This window comes from Vanellus vanellus (genome assembly GCF_965231255.1).
Source record: "Vanellus vanellus genome assembly, contig: HAP1_SCAFFOLD_45, whole genome shotgun sequence".
Taxonomy (NCBI): Eukaryota; Metazoa; Chordata; class Aves; order Charadriiformes; family Charadriidae; genus Vanellus; species Vanellus vanellus.
The window spans coordinates 1909722-1925932 of NW_028128545.1; the positions used below are offsets into that span (position 1 = coordinate 1909722).

At 53.2% G+C, this 16211-nt stretch overlaps 2 protein-coding genes across 2 annotated transcripts; one reads left to right on the top strand and one right to left on the bottom strand.

Moving 5' to 3' along the window:
- On the bottom strand, positions 1–921 carry LOC309684272 (olfactory receptor 14A16-like; the record flags this gene model as incomplete). Its single annotated transcript, XM_082500203.1, has 1 exon — positions 1–921. The coding sequence occupies one exon, from the start codon at positions 919–921 to the stop codon at positions 1–3; it is 921 nt and encodes a 306-aa protein (XP_082356329.1).
- Positions 922–12371: 11450 nt separating this feature from the next.
- Positions 12372–13331, top strand: LOC309684273 (olfactory receptor 14C36-like; the record flags this gene model as incomplete). Its single annotated transcript, XM_082500204.1, has 1 exon — positions 12372–13331. One exon carries the CDS (start codon positions 12372–12374, stop codon positions 13329–13331), a length of 960 nt encoding a protein of 319 aa, XP_082356330.1.
- Positions 13332–16211: the final 2880 nt, after the last annotated feature.

Here is a 16211-nt window from a genome sequence, read left to right on the forward strand (position 1 = left end):
TCATCTGACCATCAATTTCCAGAGGGCATCCTTCAGGTCCTGGTTCCTCATGCTGTAAATGAGGGGGTTCCATGATGGAGGAATCACTGAATACAGCACTGCAACCATTACATTGAGAACTGGAGAGGAGATAGAAGGGGGCTTCAGGTAGGCAAATATGGCAGTGCTGAGAAACAGGGAGACAACGGCCAGGTGAGGGAGGCACATGGAAAAGGCTTTGTGCCGTCCCTGCTCCGAGGGGATCCTCAGCACTGCCCTGAAGATCTGCACATAGGACATCACAATGAAAATAAAGCACCCAAAAGCTACACAACTACCAAACACAAGAAACCCAACTTCCCTGAGGTAGTCTGAATGTGAGCAGGAGAGCTTGAGGATCTGTGGAATTTCACAGAAGAACTGGTCCAGGGCATTGCCCTGGCAGAGGGGCAGTGAAAATGTATTGGCCGTGTGCAGCACAGCATAAGGAAAAACACTGCCCCAGGCAGCTGCTGCCATGCGGACACAAGCTCTTCTGCCCAGGAGGGTCCCGTAGTGCAGGGGTTGGCAGATGGCAACATAGCGGTCATAGGACATGACTGTGAGAAGAGAAAACTCTGCTGTAGCAAAGAATAAGAAAAAGAAGACCTGTGCAGCACACCCCTGGTAGGAGATGGCCCTGGTGTTCCAGAGGGAATTGGCCATGGCTTTGGGGAGAGTGGTGGAGATGGAGCCCAGATCCAGAACAGAGAGGTTGAGGAGGAAGAAGTACATGGGGGTGTGGAGGCGGTGGTCGCAGGCGATGGCGGTGATGATGAGGCCGTTTCCCAGGAGGGCAGCCAGGTAGATGCCCAGGAAGAGCCAGAAGGTCAAGAGCTGCAGCTCCCGTGTGTCTGCGAATGCCAGGAGGAGGAAGTGGGTGATGGAGCTGCTGTTGAACATTTGTTCAGTGTGAGCATGGGCCACTGTTGAAAGAGGAGAACACATTGACAATATACGGCAGACTTCTCTGAGACAATCCTGTGATATTTCACAAAAAAATCCCTCCACATAGATTTCTCTATCTTTGGCATAGTTTCATTCAGCTCCTTTTAGTCTGAGCAGGTTTGTGCTGCTGAGGGCACTTCCTTTGAAGGGGCAGAAATACTCCTCTTTCCCAGTGCTTTTAGTCTGAACACTGGTGAGCCCGAAGGGAGAAAAAGGCTCTCTGTGCCCTAGTGCAGAGTCAGGAGAGCTGCTCTGCCCACCAGTGACCTGCTGGTCACCACGCAGGTACTCCTGCTTACACCTATCTCCATGGGACAAACGACTCCCTAAAAATGTACTGGAAGAAAAAAAAAAAATGAAAGGGCTTTTGTGAGTGTGGGAGAGACCAGTTTCAAAGCCCATTTCTCCACACTGCTTTCTCTCTCCCTGTGCAGCTGAGCAGAGAGGGACACAGAAGTGTGGAGGGGCTCTCTGCTGCCTGGGGCTGTCCCTGCCAGGAGCTGTTGCTCTGTCCCCAGGTCTCCCCCTGCCAGTGCTGCCAGAGCCCATCCCACCCGCTGTGTGCTCAGCTCTGCCCTGCAGCCCCCGCCCAGCAGCAGGGCTCTGCCCAGGGCCACCTCCCTCTGTGCGGGTCCGAAGGAGTGGAGCAGATCCAGCCTGATGCTGCAAGCAGAGGGGATGCTGGTGCTGTCTGTAGGTGGAGGAGTGGGTGAAGGCACTTGATGAGGTTTGTGGCAGATGTGCTGATCCCTCATTGTCACAGTGACAGCTCCTTTCCCTTAGGAGACAGCTGAGAGCACAGAGCCTGGAAAGGTCTCTGTCTTTAAGGTAGCCCCTGCCTTGACTTTCGTCTGTACAGCAGAAGGACCCTGCCCTGCCAGAGGTTGTGCTCCTTCCACCCACGGTTTCTCCCCATAGAATCTCCGTGGGGACCTCCCTGGGCAGGCGGAGAGCTGACCCTGGCAGGCAGCAGAGTCCCTGCCCCGGCACACAGCCCCCGGGGTGCAGGGACCCTGCTGGCAAGGACAGCCCTGCCCACCCCTGCCTGCACACCTATCTTCAAAACTGCAGAGCCCTCCCTGGGAGAAGGCAGCTGACCTTCATTGTCCCTCTGATGGTGCAGTGGGGCATCCCTGCTCTGAAGCACATCCTCCTGCTCCACACCAGACAAGCCAGGAGAGCTGTCCTGACAGCTCCTATCAGCCATGGCATGTGCCAGGTGTAGGAGACACTGCCAGGAACTCATCTGCATTGCCCCACAGCCAGAGACTTACCATGGGAAAGGCTGTGAAGGGTTCTCCCCCTGTGAGCTCTCTCCTGTCCTCCCACCCCAGACTGCCTTTATCTCTCTCTCCCTTCTCTTGTCTGCCCTCGCTGCCTGCAGGTAGTGCCCTCAGCCCTGCTGCGCTGTGCAGAGGAGCTGCTCCTGGGCAGAGCTGTCTCTCTGCAGAGCTGCCCACTTGCCAGGAGCTCCCTCCGTCCCAGCAGCCCAGCCCAGATCAGCAGCAGAGGACCAGCCCATGGTGGCACTCTCTCTATCCCCTCTGGGCTCCCTCAGAGATGTCCCTGGGGCTCCAGGGGAACCTGCTGAGAAACAAGCTGAAGTCAGCACTGATGTTTTGTCCATCAGCTGGGGAGAGAAACTTCTATCCAGCGTTTTAAATTCTCAGTCAGAGAAAGACTGAGGTCCAAGAATACTTTTTTTTTTTCTTGGTTTAGTATTAAAGAGAACACCCAGACAATGCCAGGGAGAAATCTCCTTTTCCTGTTAGGAGGGAAGGCATTTAGTTGAGTCAATGGAGGCTTCTCAGCCTGGGTTTGTAGTCCCTGGGGCTACAAGAGGAGTTAGCTCCATCCCATGCCCACCACAAACCCCCAGCAGGTGGCATTCCTCTGGCCTCACTTCACAAGGGCAAAAAAGCGGCTCCTGCATGTGAGCTCCTGGTCTCATCTCCCTTGCAAATTATAAGAGAGGGAGGGCAGGAGGAAAATGTTCGGACACAGACACCTGGGGACATCTTTGGTGCCAGAGGTGACCAAGAGACATGTTGGGAATGGCAAGCTGTAGTGGAGCAGTTCATAGAGACAGGGCAGCATCTGGGGGCATCTTGGTGGAGGCTGTTGGGAAATCCCTTTGGCCAACTTCAATGACACAAGGTGTCCATGTGGAGGACAAGTGCCCCTGTAACTCTTCCTTCTGCTCAGGGCAGCCCCTAGAGCGATTCAGCTGACCAAATAGAGTCACGTGGCATGGGCAGAGCTCAGTCTCTCTCTTCTCTATCAGCTGTCTTTTCCACATGTCCCCGGAGTATGATGGCAGTTGTCTCACGTGCATCCCTTCATTGCCTTACCTCATTCAGGGCAGCTGAACCTCAATTTAGTTTACAAGTTCTGTCCTGCAGTGCTCAGGGAGGTGCCAGGGCTGTTCAGAACAATTTCATGCTCTGGACAGGGATAGCAGAGGTCCTGTACAGGAACCCTGTCCCCACCCAGCCTGGCTGTGTGACAGGCATCACCCAGATCATCTCAGACAGAGTGGGTGCCTTTGGGCCAGTGACCGAATCCCACCCCTGCAGTGGCACAAGCTCTGTCCCTTCTCTCCCCAGAGACACTGGGCAGCGCCTGAACAGCAAGCACATCACACCGGGTTCTCGTCTCGTGTTCCTTCACTCTCAAACTATGCTGGATCTTCTCTCCTGATTTTTTTAGCCATCTCCTTGACAATACAATCATGGATCAGGCCAATGATTTTCACAGTGAGCCTGAACCACAGCATGTCCACACCAAGGACATTTTCAACATAATCTTATTCTTCTTGAGACCACCTTCATCTCCACCACAGAGCTTGCTCCCTTTGTGTGCACCTCATTTCTTCTTCATACTGCCATCTGCCACCCACTGCAGCATGTCTCTGCTCTGAGCAGCTGAGGTCTTGGGGCCTTGGAAGCAGGTTTCCCTCTTGCGAGCCTGCTCTCAGCCCAAGTGTGCCACAGCTGAGGTGCTGCAGCCCAGCCATGCCCCAGGGCCTTCAGCCTGGGCACAGAGAGGAGGGGCTGGAGCTGTGTGTGCCATCTCTTCATTGCACTTGGAGGGAAGAAGAGCTGAGCAGTGTTGGGACATCTCCCATGACTGGGGTGCTGTGATGGATGGGTACAGGATGATCAGGAGGGCAGAAATTTTGAGAGAGGCTTGCCCTCAGGGTGAAGGACCTGCTTAGATTTGTGGAGCTCCTCTAGGTGATAAATAAACTGGGTGAACCCCTGTGTGTAAGGGTCAGAAAAGAGACCCGTAAGGGTTACATTGTGGTGGGAGACAACGAACCTATTTACATCACCTTGGGAACTTTAATTGCCCTGGCATTCACTGGAAGGGGACCACAACTGCATGCAAGCTGTCCTGGAGGCTTTTCGAGAATATTGGTCAAGACACAGCTTAGGATCCCAGTCTCTATAGCACAGCTGCCAGATTGGCCAACAACGGTAATACTCATCTGCACCTGTTAATTTCAAAGAAGGTAGTGCTGGACATGGACGTTACAAGAATCTGAGCTTTGGCTATTGTGGCCATGAAATAGTGGGGTCTGCCCTCCCAAAAGGAAGGAGAATAGAAGAGTGTAGGTGCTAGACCTCAGAGGAGCAGCCTTTGTCCTAGTCTTGTGACTTTTAGTCGGGGAGCCCATGTGAGCGGCACAGAAGGGCAGCAGAGCTCAGTATACCTCATCTGCAAGGACAGCATCTGTCAAGTAGGAGAGTGTAGTCATACCAATAGTCAGAAAAAAACAAACCCAGCTGTCAGGAGAGGAGCTTGGGGAAACAGGAAATTCATGGGGAAGCTCCATAGAGAAAATGAAGCATGCGAGATGTGGATGCACATGTTAAAACACAGGAAGAATTCAGAAATACAGTTGGTTTTAGAAAAGCCACAGGTATTATAGAGCTGACACTTGCACGGAAGTTCAAGGGCACAAGGATGAGCTCTGACTCCTCCAGGAAATTTTAAAGAAGAACTGAACATAATGTGCGGCCGCTGCTGAATTCGGTAAGAGCATGTGTAGATAGATCTGAGATTTTCTGTGTTTTCTTCTCTCCTCCTTCTTCACCAGCAAGGCCTCCCAGTTCCATGTGCCTAAGAGGCAAAACCCCACGCAAAAGCCAGCAGTGGATGGAGATCAAGTCTGCGGGTACTTAGCTAACTTCCTGCTTTGCCAGTCCGCAGAGACAGGTGCTTTGTCTGCTCCTTCCCTCCATGGTCTCTTCAGTGTGGGACATCAGCAGGGCCTGCTAACACCCTCAGAAACCTGCAGGTTTGCTTCTTTTACTTCTCCAGAAGCTTGGTCAGTCTTTCAGGAGCTGCAGTTCAGGAACTCGGCACCAGAGGGCTCATTCCCACACAAAACACCCAAAGGCATCAAGTCTGGGCATAATTTTCCTTCAGTTCTGATGTGGCTTATTAGAGAGATTTCAGGTGTGCAGTCACAGTGAAAAGATGTCAAAGCAGAGAGACAAAGGGAATAAAATGTTTGATTTTAACTAACCAGTTTTGCATTAATGCCAATGCATTTGGCTTAGAGGAATGTCTTCAAGTAGACTCTGCACCATCTAGACCCACGTGGATGGACTGGAACAGCTCTTGCACCATCCCTTGCAGGAGGAACCCCTTCTCCTAGGCTGAGGCATGCATCCAAGATGCAAACCTCTGCAGCGCCCACTTGTCACAGGCCTCCAGGCAGAGGGTGACTCATTCCCCATGACCCTCCAAGCCTGCATCAGCTCTTTTTGCTTTTGCTCCCCAGCCCTGAAACTCTCCAGCCCATGGGAGCTTTGGCTTTGGCACCCTCCCTCCATGCAGGGCCAAGGGTTCTCAATTCCTCCTTGGTAGCTGCCCCTGCTTCCACCTCCTGCCGGCTGCCTTTGGGCCCTGGCGCTCACTCACTTTACACCAGCAGCCTCCTCAGAGGGGTGTTTCTCTTCATAGCTATTCAGATAGACCATTCCTGTCCTTGGAGGAGGCTGTCCTGCACGGCCTATCAGATTTCCGGAGCTCCTTCACCCTTCAGAGCTGCTTCCCAGGGCACTGCTTGAATCAGTCTCCCAAGCACGTGAAGTGTTCTCCTCTGGAGTCCGCCCATCTGTGCTCCACTGCTGGCCTTCCTCACTCCTCTTTGGCGTGTGAAACCCCACTATTTCCTGGTCATGACAGCCAGGGCTGACACTGATGATCACATCCTGACCAGCTCTTCCTTGATGGCCAGGACCAGGGCCAGGGGAGCATCACCCTTCCTGGCCCACCTGGCAGCTGTGTTAAGGAGTCATCCCAAGATCCTCCAGACTGTTGGCACCCTGTTGCTTTGCCTGGCCAGTGAATTCCAGGACACTTACGGTTCCTCATGGGAACCTGCTCAGGAACCCGGAGACTTCCCCGGGTTGTTGTCAGAAGAGGTTTTCTGCCTCCTCTCCCTGATCAAGGAGTGGATAACTGCCAAGGCAGTGTCACGTGGACTGACTTCTCCTCCCATCATCTCTCACACCAGCTACCTCAACATGTTGCCCGTCTCGTAGAGGTGCTCCATAGATCTGAGCTGCTCCTTCACACAGGGGGAATCCCCCCATCCTCATCCTCCCTGCCCCTCCCTCCAGCAGAGCCTGTACCCTTCCATTGCAGCACCCCAGCTCAAAAAACTGCCCCACCTGATCTCATTTCACCCCAAAACATCACCATGCTGTGACAAGACATGAGGCTCCTCGTGGGAGTGCACATTTGGGCTGCAGCCCCTCAGCTGTGGCACCAGGTTGCAGCGCAGGGAAACCTGAGTGCTGGTGCTGACCCGAAGACCCATTGTACACCGAGCAGTTGGTGCTGCGCTGCGCTGGGCTGCACGTACGACATGGCCTTCACACCTGCGCTGTGCTGCACAGGGCTTGTGGCCGCAGGACAACCTCAGCAGTGTATTGGCACACAAGAGCCTGCAGGCAGGTCCCACTCTGTACTGGACAAAAAGCCTCCTGCATGGCCTGGCCTGTCTGCAACGCTGCAGCAAGAAGTTCTCATGAAAACATCGTTGATGTTTAACTGCAGAGATGAGGAATAGTGTTGTTTCCTTGTAGGAAACTCCTATGGTAGCTTGACCAAAACAGGAGACTGTCTTCTATGGAGGGGGTCTGCATGGTTTGCTGCATTCAGTGCAAAGCCCATTCTCTGCCACACCTCCTGGGGTTCGTACCTTCTAAAGGAAACAAGATTGCCTCTGTGATATTGCCCTCACTGACAGCAGCTTGAAAGATCCCTTAAGGAATCTCAGTTCCTTTTTTACTGGGATCATCACAGACCGGAACCTCCTGGAGAAAACCACTGTCTCAGCACCCTTGGATGCAAACCTTCTGGTCCCACGGACTGGTAAGGGTGTAGTTGGCTCAAGAACCCCTGGCTTGGTCTCCATCCTCTGCAGATTGTTCTAGGTGAACCTGCTTTGCAAGGGGGGGTTGGACTAGATGATCCCCAAAGGTCCCTTCCAACCCCTACCATTCTGTGCTTCTCCTCAAGAGTCCTGCCTCAAAGCCCAGAGGCTTTGGAGACCTCGCTGGTGGTAACTGAGGCAAAGAGGACATTAAGTACCTCAGATCTAACTGCACCCACTCTTAATGAATTCAGCAGTGGTCCTACTTTAGATTTTTTTCTTCAGTAACTGTTCCTAAAGAACCAAAAGCTCATCTTGCTGCCATGGAATTCCTTTTTCACAGAATCACAGAATCATGGAATGTTCAGAGTTGGAAGGGACCTGTAGGTTTCATCTAGTCCAACTCCCCTGCTAAAGCAGGATTGCCTAGAGCAAATTACTCAGGACTGCATCCAGGCAGGTCTTGAAAATCTGCAGAGAAGGGGACTCCACAACCTCCCTGGGCAGCCTGGGCCAGTGCTCTGTCACCCTTCTTCACAGTTAAAGAAGTTTTTTCTTGTATTTGAATGGAACTCCCTATGCTCCAACTTGTGCCCATTACCCCTCGTCCTGTCACTTGGAACCATTGAAAAGTGTCTGGCTCCATCCTCCTTCAACCCACCCTTGGGTCTCCCCCTCAGCCTTCTTTTCTCCAGGCTAAAGAGTCCCAGCTCTCTCAGGTTTTCCTCATAAGGCAGATGCTCCAAGCCCTTAATCATCTTAGTTGCCCTTTGCTGGACCTGCTCCAGCAGTTCCCTGTCCCTCTTGAACTGGGGAGCCCAAAACTGGACACAGCACTCCAGTTGTGGCCTCACCAGTGCAGAGTAGAGGGGGAGAATGCCCTCCCTCGACCTACGGGCCACACTCTTCCCTATGCAGCCCAGGATTCCATTGGCCTTTCTGGCAACAAGGGCACATTGCTGGGCCATGGATAATTTGCTGTCTACCACAACCCCCAGATCCTTCTCCTCAGAGAAGCTTCCCAGCAGGTCCACCCCTATCCTATACTGGTGCTTTGCATTCTTCCTCCCCAGGTGCAGGACCTTGCACTTGCTTTTGTTGAACCTCATTAGGTTCTTCTCTGCCCAGCTCTCCAGCCTGTCCAGGTCGCGCTGGATGGCAGCACAGCCCTCTGGGGTATCAGCCACCCCACCCAGTTTGGTATCATCAGCAAACTTGCTGAGGATACACTCTGTCCCCTCATCCAGGTCATTAATGAATATATTAAACAAAATTGGACCGATTATTGACCCCTGTTGGACACCACTGGTTACAGGCCTCCAGCTAGACTCTGTGCCGCTGATCACAACCCTCTGAGTTCTGTCCCACAGCAACTCTCAATCCACCTCACTGTCACCTCCTCTAGCACATACTTCCTCAGCTTCCTAATGAGGATGTCATGGGAGACAGTGTCAAAAACCTTGCTAAAGTCAAGGTAGATGACATCCACGGCTCTCCCCTCATCCAGCCAACCAGTTATAACATCATAGAAAGCTATCAGATTGGTCAAGCATGATTTACCCTTGGTAAATCCATGTTGACCACTTCCAATAACTTCCTGTTCCTCAACGTGTTTGGAGATGACGTTCAGAATGAGTCGCTCTGTTACCTTCCCAGGGACAGAGGTGAGACTAACTGGTCTGTAGTTCCCTGGGTCCTCCTTCTTGCCTTTTTTGAAGATCGGACTGATCTTAAAATGATGTTTTACCTGTTGGGTTTTTGAATTGTTCCTCTGAAAAGATGGCAATTCTTGTTCTAGAAATGGCCGTTCTTTCTTTTTTATGGCAGGGTGTGGGACAAGGTCAGCTTAAAATGCCTGCATGGTGTAGGTAGGTATTTACAGCTTGTGGAGAAGGAGTTGGGAATATCAGAATCCAAGAATCATAGAGTGGTTTGGGTTGGAAGGGAACTAAAAAATCACCTAGTCGTCCCCCCGCTCCATCCCCCCAATTGCATGGACAGAGACATCTTTCACTAGTTCAAGTTGCTCAAAACTTCTGTCCTAGGACACTTCCAGGAATGTGGCATTCACAGCTTCTCTGGGGTACCTCTTCCAGTGTCTTGCCACCCTCATTGCAAACTCTTTCTTCCTTATAGCCAAAGTAAATCTACCCTCTTTCAGTTGAAAGCCATTGCCCCTTCTCCTGCTCCTACAGGCCTTGGTAAAAAGTCACAGTCCGTCTTTCTTGGTTTATGACCACTATGTTTTCATCTGCAAACCCCATGGAGAGTGCCCAGAGACCGCCCAAGATGGGGTTTGGAGGCCTCAAGCGCATGACCATAGAGGCTGAGGGTTGTGGGCTGACTGGTGTGGAGACTGAGGACAGGATAGGAGTAGCCTGAGAGTGCTTGCAGGGTGGTTTCAGAGCTGGTGGAGCTTTTCTTCCTGGTGCAAAACAGCATGAGAAAGAAATAATGGCACAAAGTCCAGACTGGACACGAGGAGGAAGACAACACCTTCCAAGGGAAGTGTTGTGCAGTAACACATAACCCAGAAGGAGTCTGGATGAGCCCAAGGCTTGGTGTTTCAAGGAATAGCCATGGAGGACAGAGAGAGCAGTGAAGGAAGGTGACAGCAAGGTGGGGCAGCCGGGGGGATGGCTACAGCCTGCAGGGAAAGAGGCACCGGTGAGGTGACACTGTAGGACAGCCTGTGGTGGAGATGACAGGGGGATGTGGCGAAGCTGGAAGAAGCCCCCTGACACAACCAACCTCTTCACGTCTCTGGTCATGGCTGTTGGCTCTGCCACTCATGCCCACGGGACCCATTAACACCATAAGAAACTTTGGAGTTTGCATCTGACTTGGAGTCCCTGAGAGGTTTCTTCAGCTTCCTCTCAGGTCTGAGGTTGATGGACTCAGCAACAAACCCACCACAGGGGTCATTAAAGTGCAGTGGGCAGGTGCTGTGCTGCTGAGCTGGGCCGGGCTCCTGGGATGGAGGGAGCTGCCGACAAGTGGTCTGAGCTGCAGAGAGACAGCTCTGCGCAGGAGCAGCACCTCTGCACAGCGCAGCAGGGCTGAGGGCAGTGCCAGGGGACCTCAGGGAGATGAGCGAGGCAGAGAAAGAGCTTCACAGTGGTCAGGACTGGGAGGAGGAGCGAGAGCTCACTGGAGGAGAAATCTTGGCAGTGCTGCACAGGGTGAGTCTGTGGGTGCAGGGCAATGCCGGTGGAGCTGCTGGAGGCATCTCCTAACGCTGGAATAACCCACAGCTTGTGGGATCTGTAAGGGGGGACGTAGGGCTCTTGTTGGGAAATGTGAATATGTGTGAAGGTGGGTGTGCAAGCAGGGGTGGGCAGGGCTGTCCTTGCCAGCAGGGTCCCTGCACCCCGGGGGCTGTGTGCCGGGGCAGGGACTCTGCCGCCTGCCAGGGTCAGCTCTGCGCCTGCCCGGGGAGCTCCCACGGAGCTTCTGTGGGAGAAGCTGTGGGTGGAAGGAGCACAACCTCTGGCAGGGCAGGGTCCTGCTGTGGAGAGGGTGCTGTGTGGGTCAGGGCTGTTCACAGATCCATATCACTGCAGGGGATTCCCAGGGGAATTTTCAAGCAGCAAAGCAAGGCGGGGGCTGCCTGAAAGGGAAGGGACCTGTTCTTCCTGTCTTATACTTGGGGTTCCCTGCATGGACAATGGGACACAGAAATTCATCTGACAGTGCAAGAGGAGGCAGTGAAATTCTGAATCTGTTTCTCTTAGAGATGAATAAACCACGGAGTGTCAGGAATCACCACTCCGTGGCTCACAGGCAGCATCAGTGTGGCTTTTGCAGCCCTTCCGGTGTCTCTGCTGTCCCCACGGGAGCCTGCCCAGCCAGAGCTGGCCCTGGGCAGTGCCCTGCTGCTGGGAGGGGGCTGCAGGGCAGAGCTGAGCACACAGCGGGTGGGATGGGCTCTGGCAGCACTGGCAGGGGGAGACCTGGGGACAGAGCAACAGCTCCTGGCAGGGACAGCCCCAGGCAGCAGAGACAGGGGCAAGGGCCGGGGGGAAACTGCCAACATGCCCGGGGGGAGGCTGCCTTCAGCCAGCTCTCCTGGGCTCCTCCATGGAGGTGTCTGCTGGGTGCTGTCTGCTGGGACGTGAGAGCACTCTCTCTTCAGAGCATCTCCTCTGCGGCACCCCGACTGCCTGCTCTGCCGGTCCTGCGGGGCTTGCGAGCTGCCCCCAGTGAGGCACAGCTCTGCCGTCGGGTCCTGGGGAGTGCTGAGCCTTTCCTCGGGGGTGGGCACTCTCCTCTCAGAGTGCTTTGCTTCTCTCGGGGAGTAGTTGTGTCCTGCTCTCTCCATCACAGCTCCATCTCTGGGCTGGGACAGAGAAGAGTGCGCAGATGTGCCCTTTCAACAAGTGCTCCCCTGATCCTGTACGTGTTCAGTTTCTTGGGTTTTTTAAAAGAGTAATTTGTGTGTGAAGTCATGTTCAAGGCAGCACAAGTGAAAGTGCAGGGCAGATACAGGAAAACAACTGATGGACACAGCAGCTCTCCTGAGTTTGCTCTAAGCCACAGAGAGATCGGCCCTTTTGTCTGCTCCATCTCAAGAATCATAATGCGATTAGTTATCAAAATGAGGATTTCTACATTCCTGAGATGTTATCACAGAAAATAAAACATCAGACAAAATTATTAAAAGGACATGCTAAGCCTCTGCTCTGCAGCCAACACTCTGAATAGTCCTGAGAGCAGATACTGAACTTTTCCATGAGAGGTGGATTACATCTGACACCCCTTGTGACCGTGGGAGCCGTCACAAAACGGCTCCCCTGTACCCACTGCAGCAGAGCAGGGCTGACTCCTCAGCAGCACACGGGCAGAGGACCTGCTCCTCACATCACACTCAGCCAGCATCAACCAGAGAAAGGAAATGCATTTCAACTGGGGTGATTTCTATGACAATGGAGTGGCTTTGTTCACAGAAGTCTGTCCTTATTTTTCCTGTCTTTTCCTTCCTTCAACAGAGCCCCCATACTAGAAACAGCTGATGCCCAATGGCAGCTCCATCACCCACTTCCTCCTCCTGGCATTTGCAGACACACGGGAGCTGCAGCTCTTGACCTTCTGGCTCTTCCTGGGCATCTACCTGGCTGCCCTCCTGGGAAACGGCCTCATCATCACCGCCATCGCCTGCGACCACCGCCTCCACACACCCATGTACTTCTTCCTCCTCAACCTCTCTGTTCTGGACCTCGGATCCATCTCCATCACTGTGCCCAAAGCCATGGCCAATTCCCTCTGGGACACCAGGGCCATCTCCTACCAAGGGTGTGCTGCACAGGTCTTTATGCTTATCTTCTTGCTTGGAGCAGAGTTTTCTCTCCTCATTGTCATGGCCTATGACCGCTACATTGCCATCTGCCAACCCCTACACTACGGGACCCTCCTGGGCAGCGGAGCTTGTGTCCGCATGGCAGCAGCTGTCTGGGGCAGTGGGTTTCTCTATGCTGTGCTGCACACGGCCAATACATTTTCACTGCCGCTCTGCCAGGGCAATGCCCTGGACCAGTTCTTCTGTGAAATCCCCCACATCCTCAAGCTCTCCTGCTCAGATGCCCACCTCACAGAAGTTGGCCTTCTAGTGCTTACTGCCTTTTTAGTCTTTGGGTGTTTTGTTTTCATTGTGCTGTCCTATGTGCAGATCTTGAGGGCCGTGCTGAGGATCCCTTCGGAGCAGGGACGGCACAAAGCCTTTTCCACGTGCCTCCCTCACCTGGCCGTGGTCTCCGTATTTGTCAGCACTGGCATATTTGCCTACCTGAAGCCCCCTTCCGTGTCCTCCCCAGTTCTAGATCTGGTGGTGGCAGTCATGTACTCAGTCGTTCCTCCATCAGTGAACCCCCTCATCTACAGCATGAGGAACCAGGAGATCAAGGATGCCCTGAAGAAACTGATTCTACCAGTATACTTCAGCAACAATGAGTTGCCCACCTCTCTTCACCAGTGACTTTATATGTATCTCAGGCTTTTTTTTTCTTGTGGTCATTGTGTCAGTAATAAACCTGTCTGTCCACAAATAGTTGCTTTTGTCCCACTTCTTCAGAGGATGAACCCAGTCTGTCTTACCCAGAGACCTGCAATTGAGTCTATCACCACACTGATAGTGGCTTCCTTTGTGGCATCTTTGTAATAAAAGGGGTTTTCACCAGTACTGTGTGTGAAGCTTTGGCTTTTTTTCCCCGAAGTGGAGCACACAATACACTCAGGGAGCTGCAGGCTAAAAGGCCTTGGTGATGTGCTTGGGTGCTGAATGGACTTGGGGGATGAGAGCATGGGGTGTTGTATAACGGAATGAGGACAGGACTGAGCCTTGACCTGTGAGTGCCCAGTGCCACTGGAGATCCTGAACGGTCAAGAGGCACCTGCTGGGGGCTGTCTCACATGTGGAAGGGCTACTAACAGACTCCTGTCCTTCAGGGAAGTATCAGGAGCCACCAGGAGAGCACATGAAGTCTCCAGAAACACCATGTGCCTTCTCTTCGGTGCACAGTGGGTGGAGTTTCACAATAAGGTAAAAGCAAAGGAAGGACAGACCAGTAAGGTCTAATGAGGGCTCTGCAATGTCAGGATAAGCAGCGGGGACACAGCAGGCATGAGGGAGACTGGGGAGTGATTCATGTCCCCTTCAAAAGAAGCCATGGGCTGGACCCCGTGACAGCCCTGAACACTCCCAGAGAGAGTTGGAATGTCCTGTGATATTCCACAGCCCCATGGGAAGTGTCCGCTCCCCAGCCTGACCAGCCCAGCCAGTGTGGGGTCACCCTGTGGCCCAAGGGCTCTACAACCGCCTTGCTCTGCAAAGCGGCACCACCAGCTTGAGGCCTTGCAGGGAGCCCCAGGAGGGAACCAGGAATGTCTGCCCAGGTAGCACAGACTTGGTCAGCTGGGGAAAAAACTCTGTGGGGAGGAACCCTCTCTGGATGTCCCTGGAGAAGAACGGGGCACCACACGTGTGTCAGAAATAAGACGTGAGAAAGAGAATGAGCTCGGGGCAGCTTCTGTGTGACTAGGGCACTGGGGGAGGCTGCCCAATCAGGAAGGCTGATATGGAAAGAGCACTGAGGGCTGTCAGGGGACTGTGCCAGGGGTACATCTCTCCACCCCTGAATGAACTTACCCTCTGCAGTTCCTGTGCAGCAGGGCCATGGGACCACATTTGGGGCAGCAGGGCTGGGCCAGTGGTGGGACAGTGCACTGGCAGTGGCCTTGACACAGCCGTTAGGAAGTGACAGCAAGGACAGGCTACAGAAAAGACTTTGATATTTATTGCCTGTGTCACACGGGTGTGTTTTCAGAAAAGGCAAAGCTCACCTGGAGTTGATGGTTGCATGAGCAGTCAAGAGTCCCTCCCCTCTGCCCCGAATTTTACTCTGCCCCTGTTTTTTCTCTGTTGGGATAGGCGGCTCCGTGATGTGCTGCTTTCCCTCAAAATGGCTCCTCCCAGCTGCTGGCCAGTCAGGGTCCTGTAAAAGAAGTGACCTCACAATCAACACTTCAATTTGGGTCACCTTTGCCTGCTTCTCAGCTTCTTTTCCTCTGAGTCATCATCTCTGACCAGCTCCACATCCCACATCCAGCCGCCTCCTCTTTACCAGCATCTGTCTCTGCCCTGCCTCCAGAGCTGTGGTGGGACAGGTTGAGCGGTGGGAGGGCAGCCGTGGATGGGTATGGTTCCTCAGGAAGGCAGGCAGGGTGATGAGGTGGTGGAGGTGTGCTCTGTGCTAAGGGGAGCGTAGAGTGCGGAGAGCCTTGCCTCGGAGGAAGCCTTGTAGTCACCAGTCCTGGGTTACATGGGTAGCGTAAGCACCGCAAAATCTGCTGCAAGGTCAGCGGGGCTGGAAAGAATCAGACCAGGAGATTTGCAGAGGATGCTGGAGACAGGTTCTGGCAGAAAAAGCTGATGAGCTGGCTGCGTTTGGACTCTTACTCACAGACAAGGTGGAACTGGATGGGCATCATACAGTCGTACAACATCCTGAGTTGGAAGGGACCCATGAGGATCATCGAGTCCACCTCCTGACTCCACACAGGGCAACCTACAAGTTAAGGCCTGGATCTAAGAGCATTGTAACATCGCTTGTTGAACAGTGGCACGCTTGGGGTCATGGTCACTTCCCTGGGGAGCTTGTTCCAGTGCTTGACCACCCTCTTAGGGAAGAACTTTTTTCCAATAGCCAGTCTGAACTTTCCCTGACACAGCTTCAAGCCACTCCCTTGTATCCTATCAACGGATGCGAGAGAAGAGGTCAGCACCTCCCTCTGCATTCCCCATCATGAGGAAACTGAAGACAGCAATGAGGTCACCCCTCAGGCTCCTCTTCTCTAAGCTGAACAAACAAGTCATGCCCTCTAGGGCTTTCATCATTTTCTTGTCATAGAATTGGAGAAGCATGGAATAGTTTGTGTTGGAAGGAACCATGAAAGGTCGTCTAGCCCAAACCCCCTGCAGCGAGCAGGGACATCTTCAACTGGATCAGGTTGCTCACAGCCCCTTCCAACCTGACCTCGAATGTTTCCAGGGACAGAGCATCGTGGTACACTCTGGGCAACCCGTGCCAGTGTTTCACCAAACTCAGCATAAAATATTTCTTCCTTATATCTAGTCTAAATTTACCCTCTTTTACTTTAAAACCATTATTACAACAGGCTGAACCAAAGTGTTTGTCCTCATCTTTCTCATAAGCCCCTTTAGGTACTGAAAGGCCACAACGTCTCCCTGGAGACTTCTCTTCTGCAGGCTGAACAACCCCAACTCTCCCAGCCTGTCCTCATTAGCAGAGGGGCTCCAGTCTTCTGATCATCTTCGTGGCCTCCTCTGAGCCCGTTC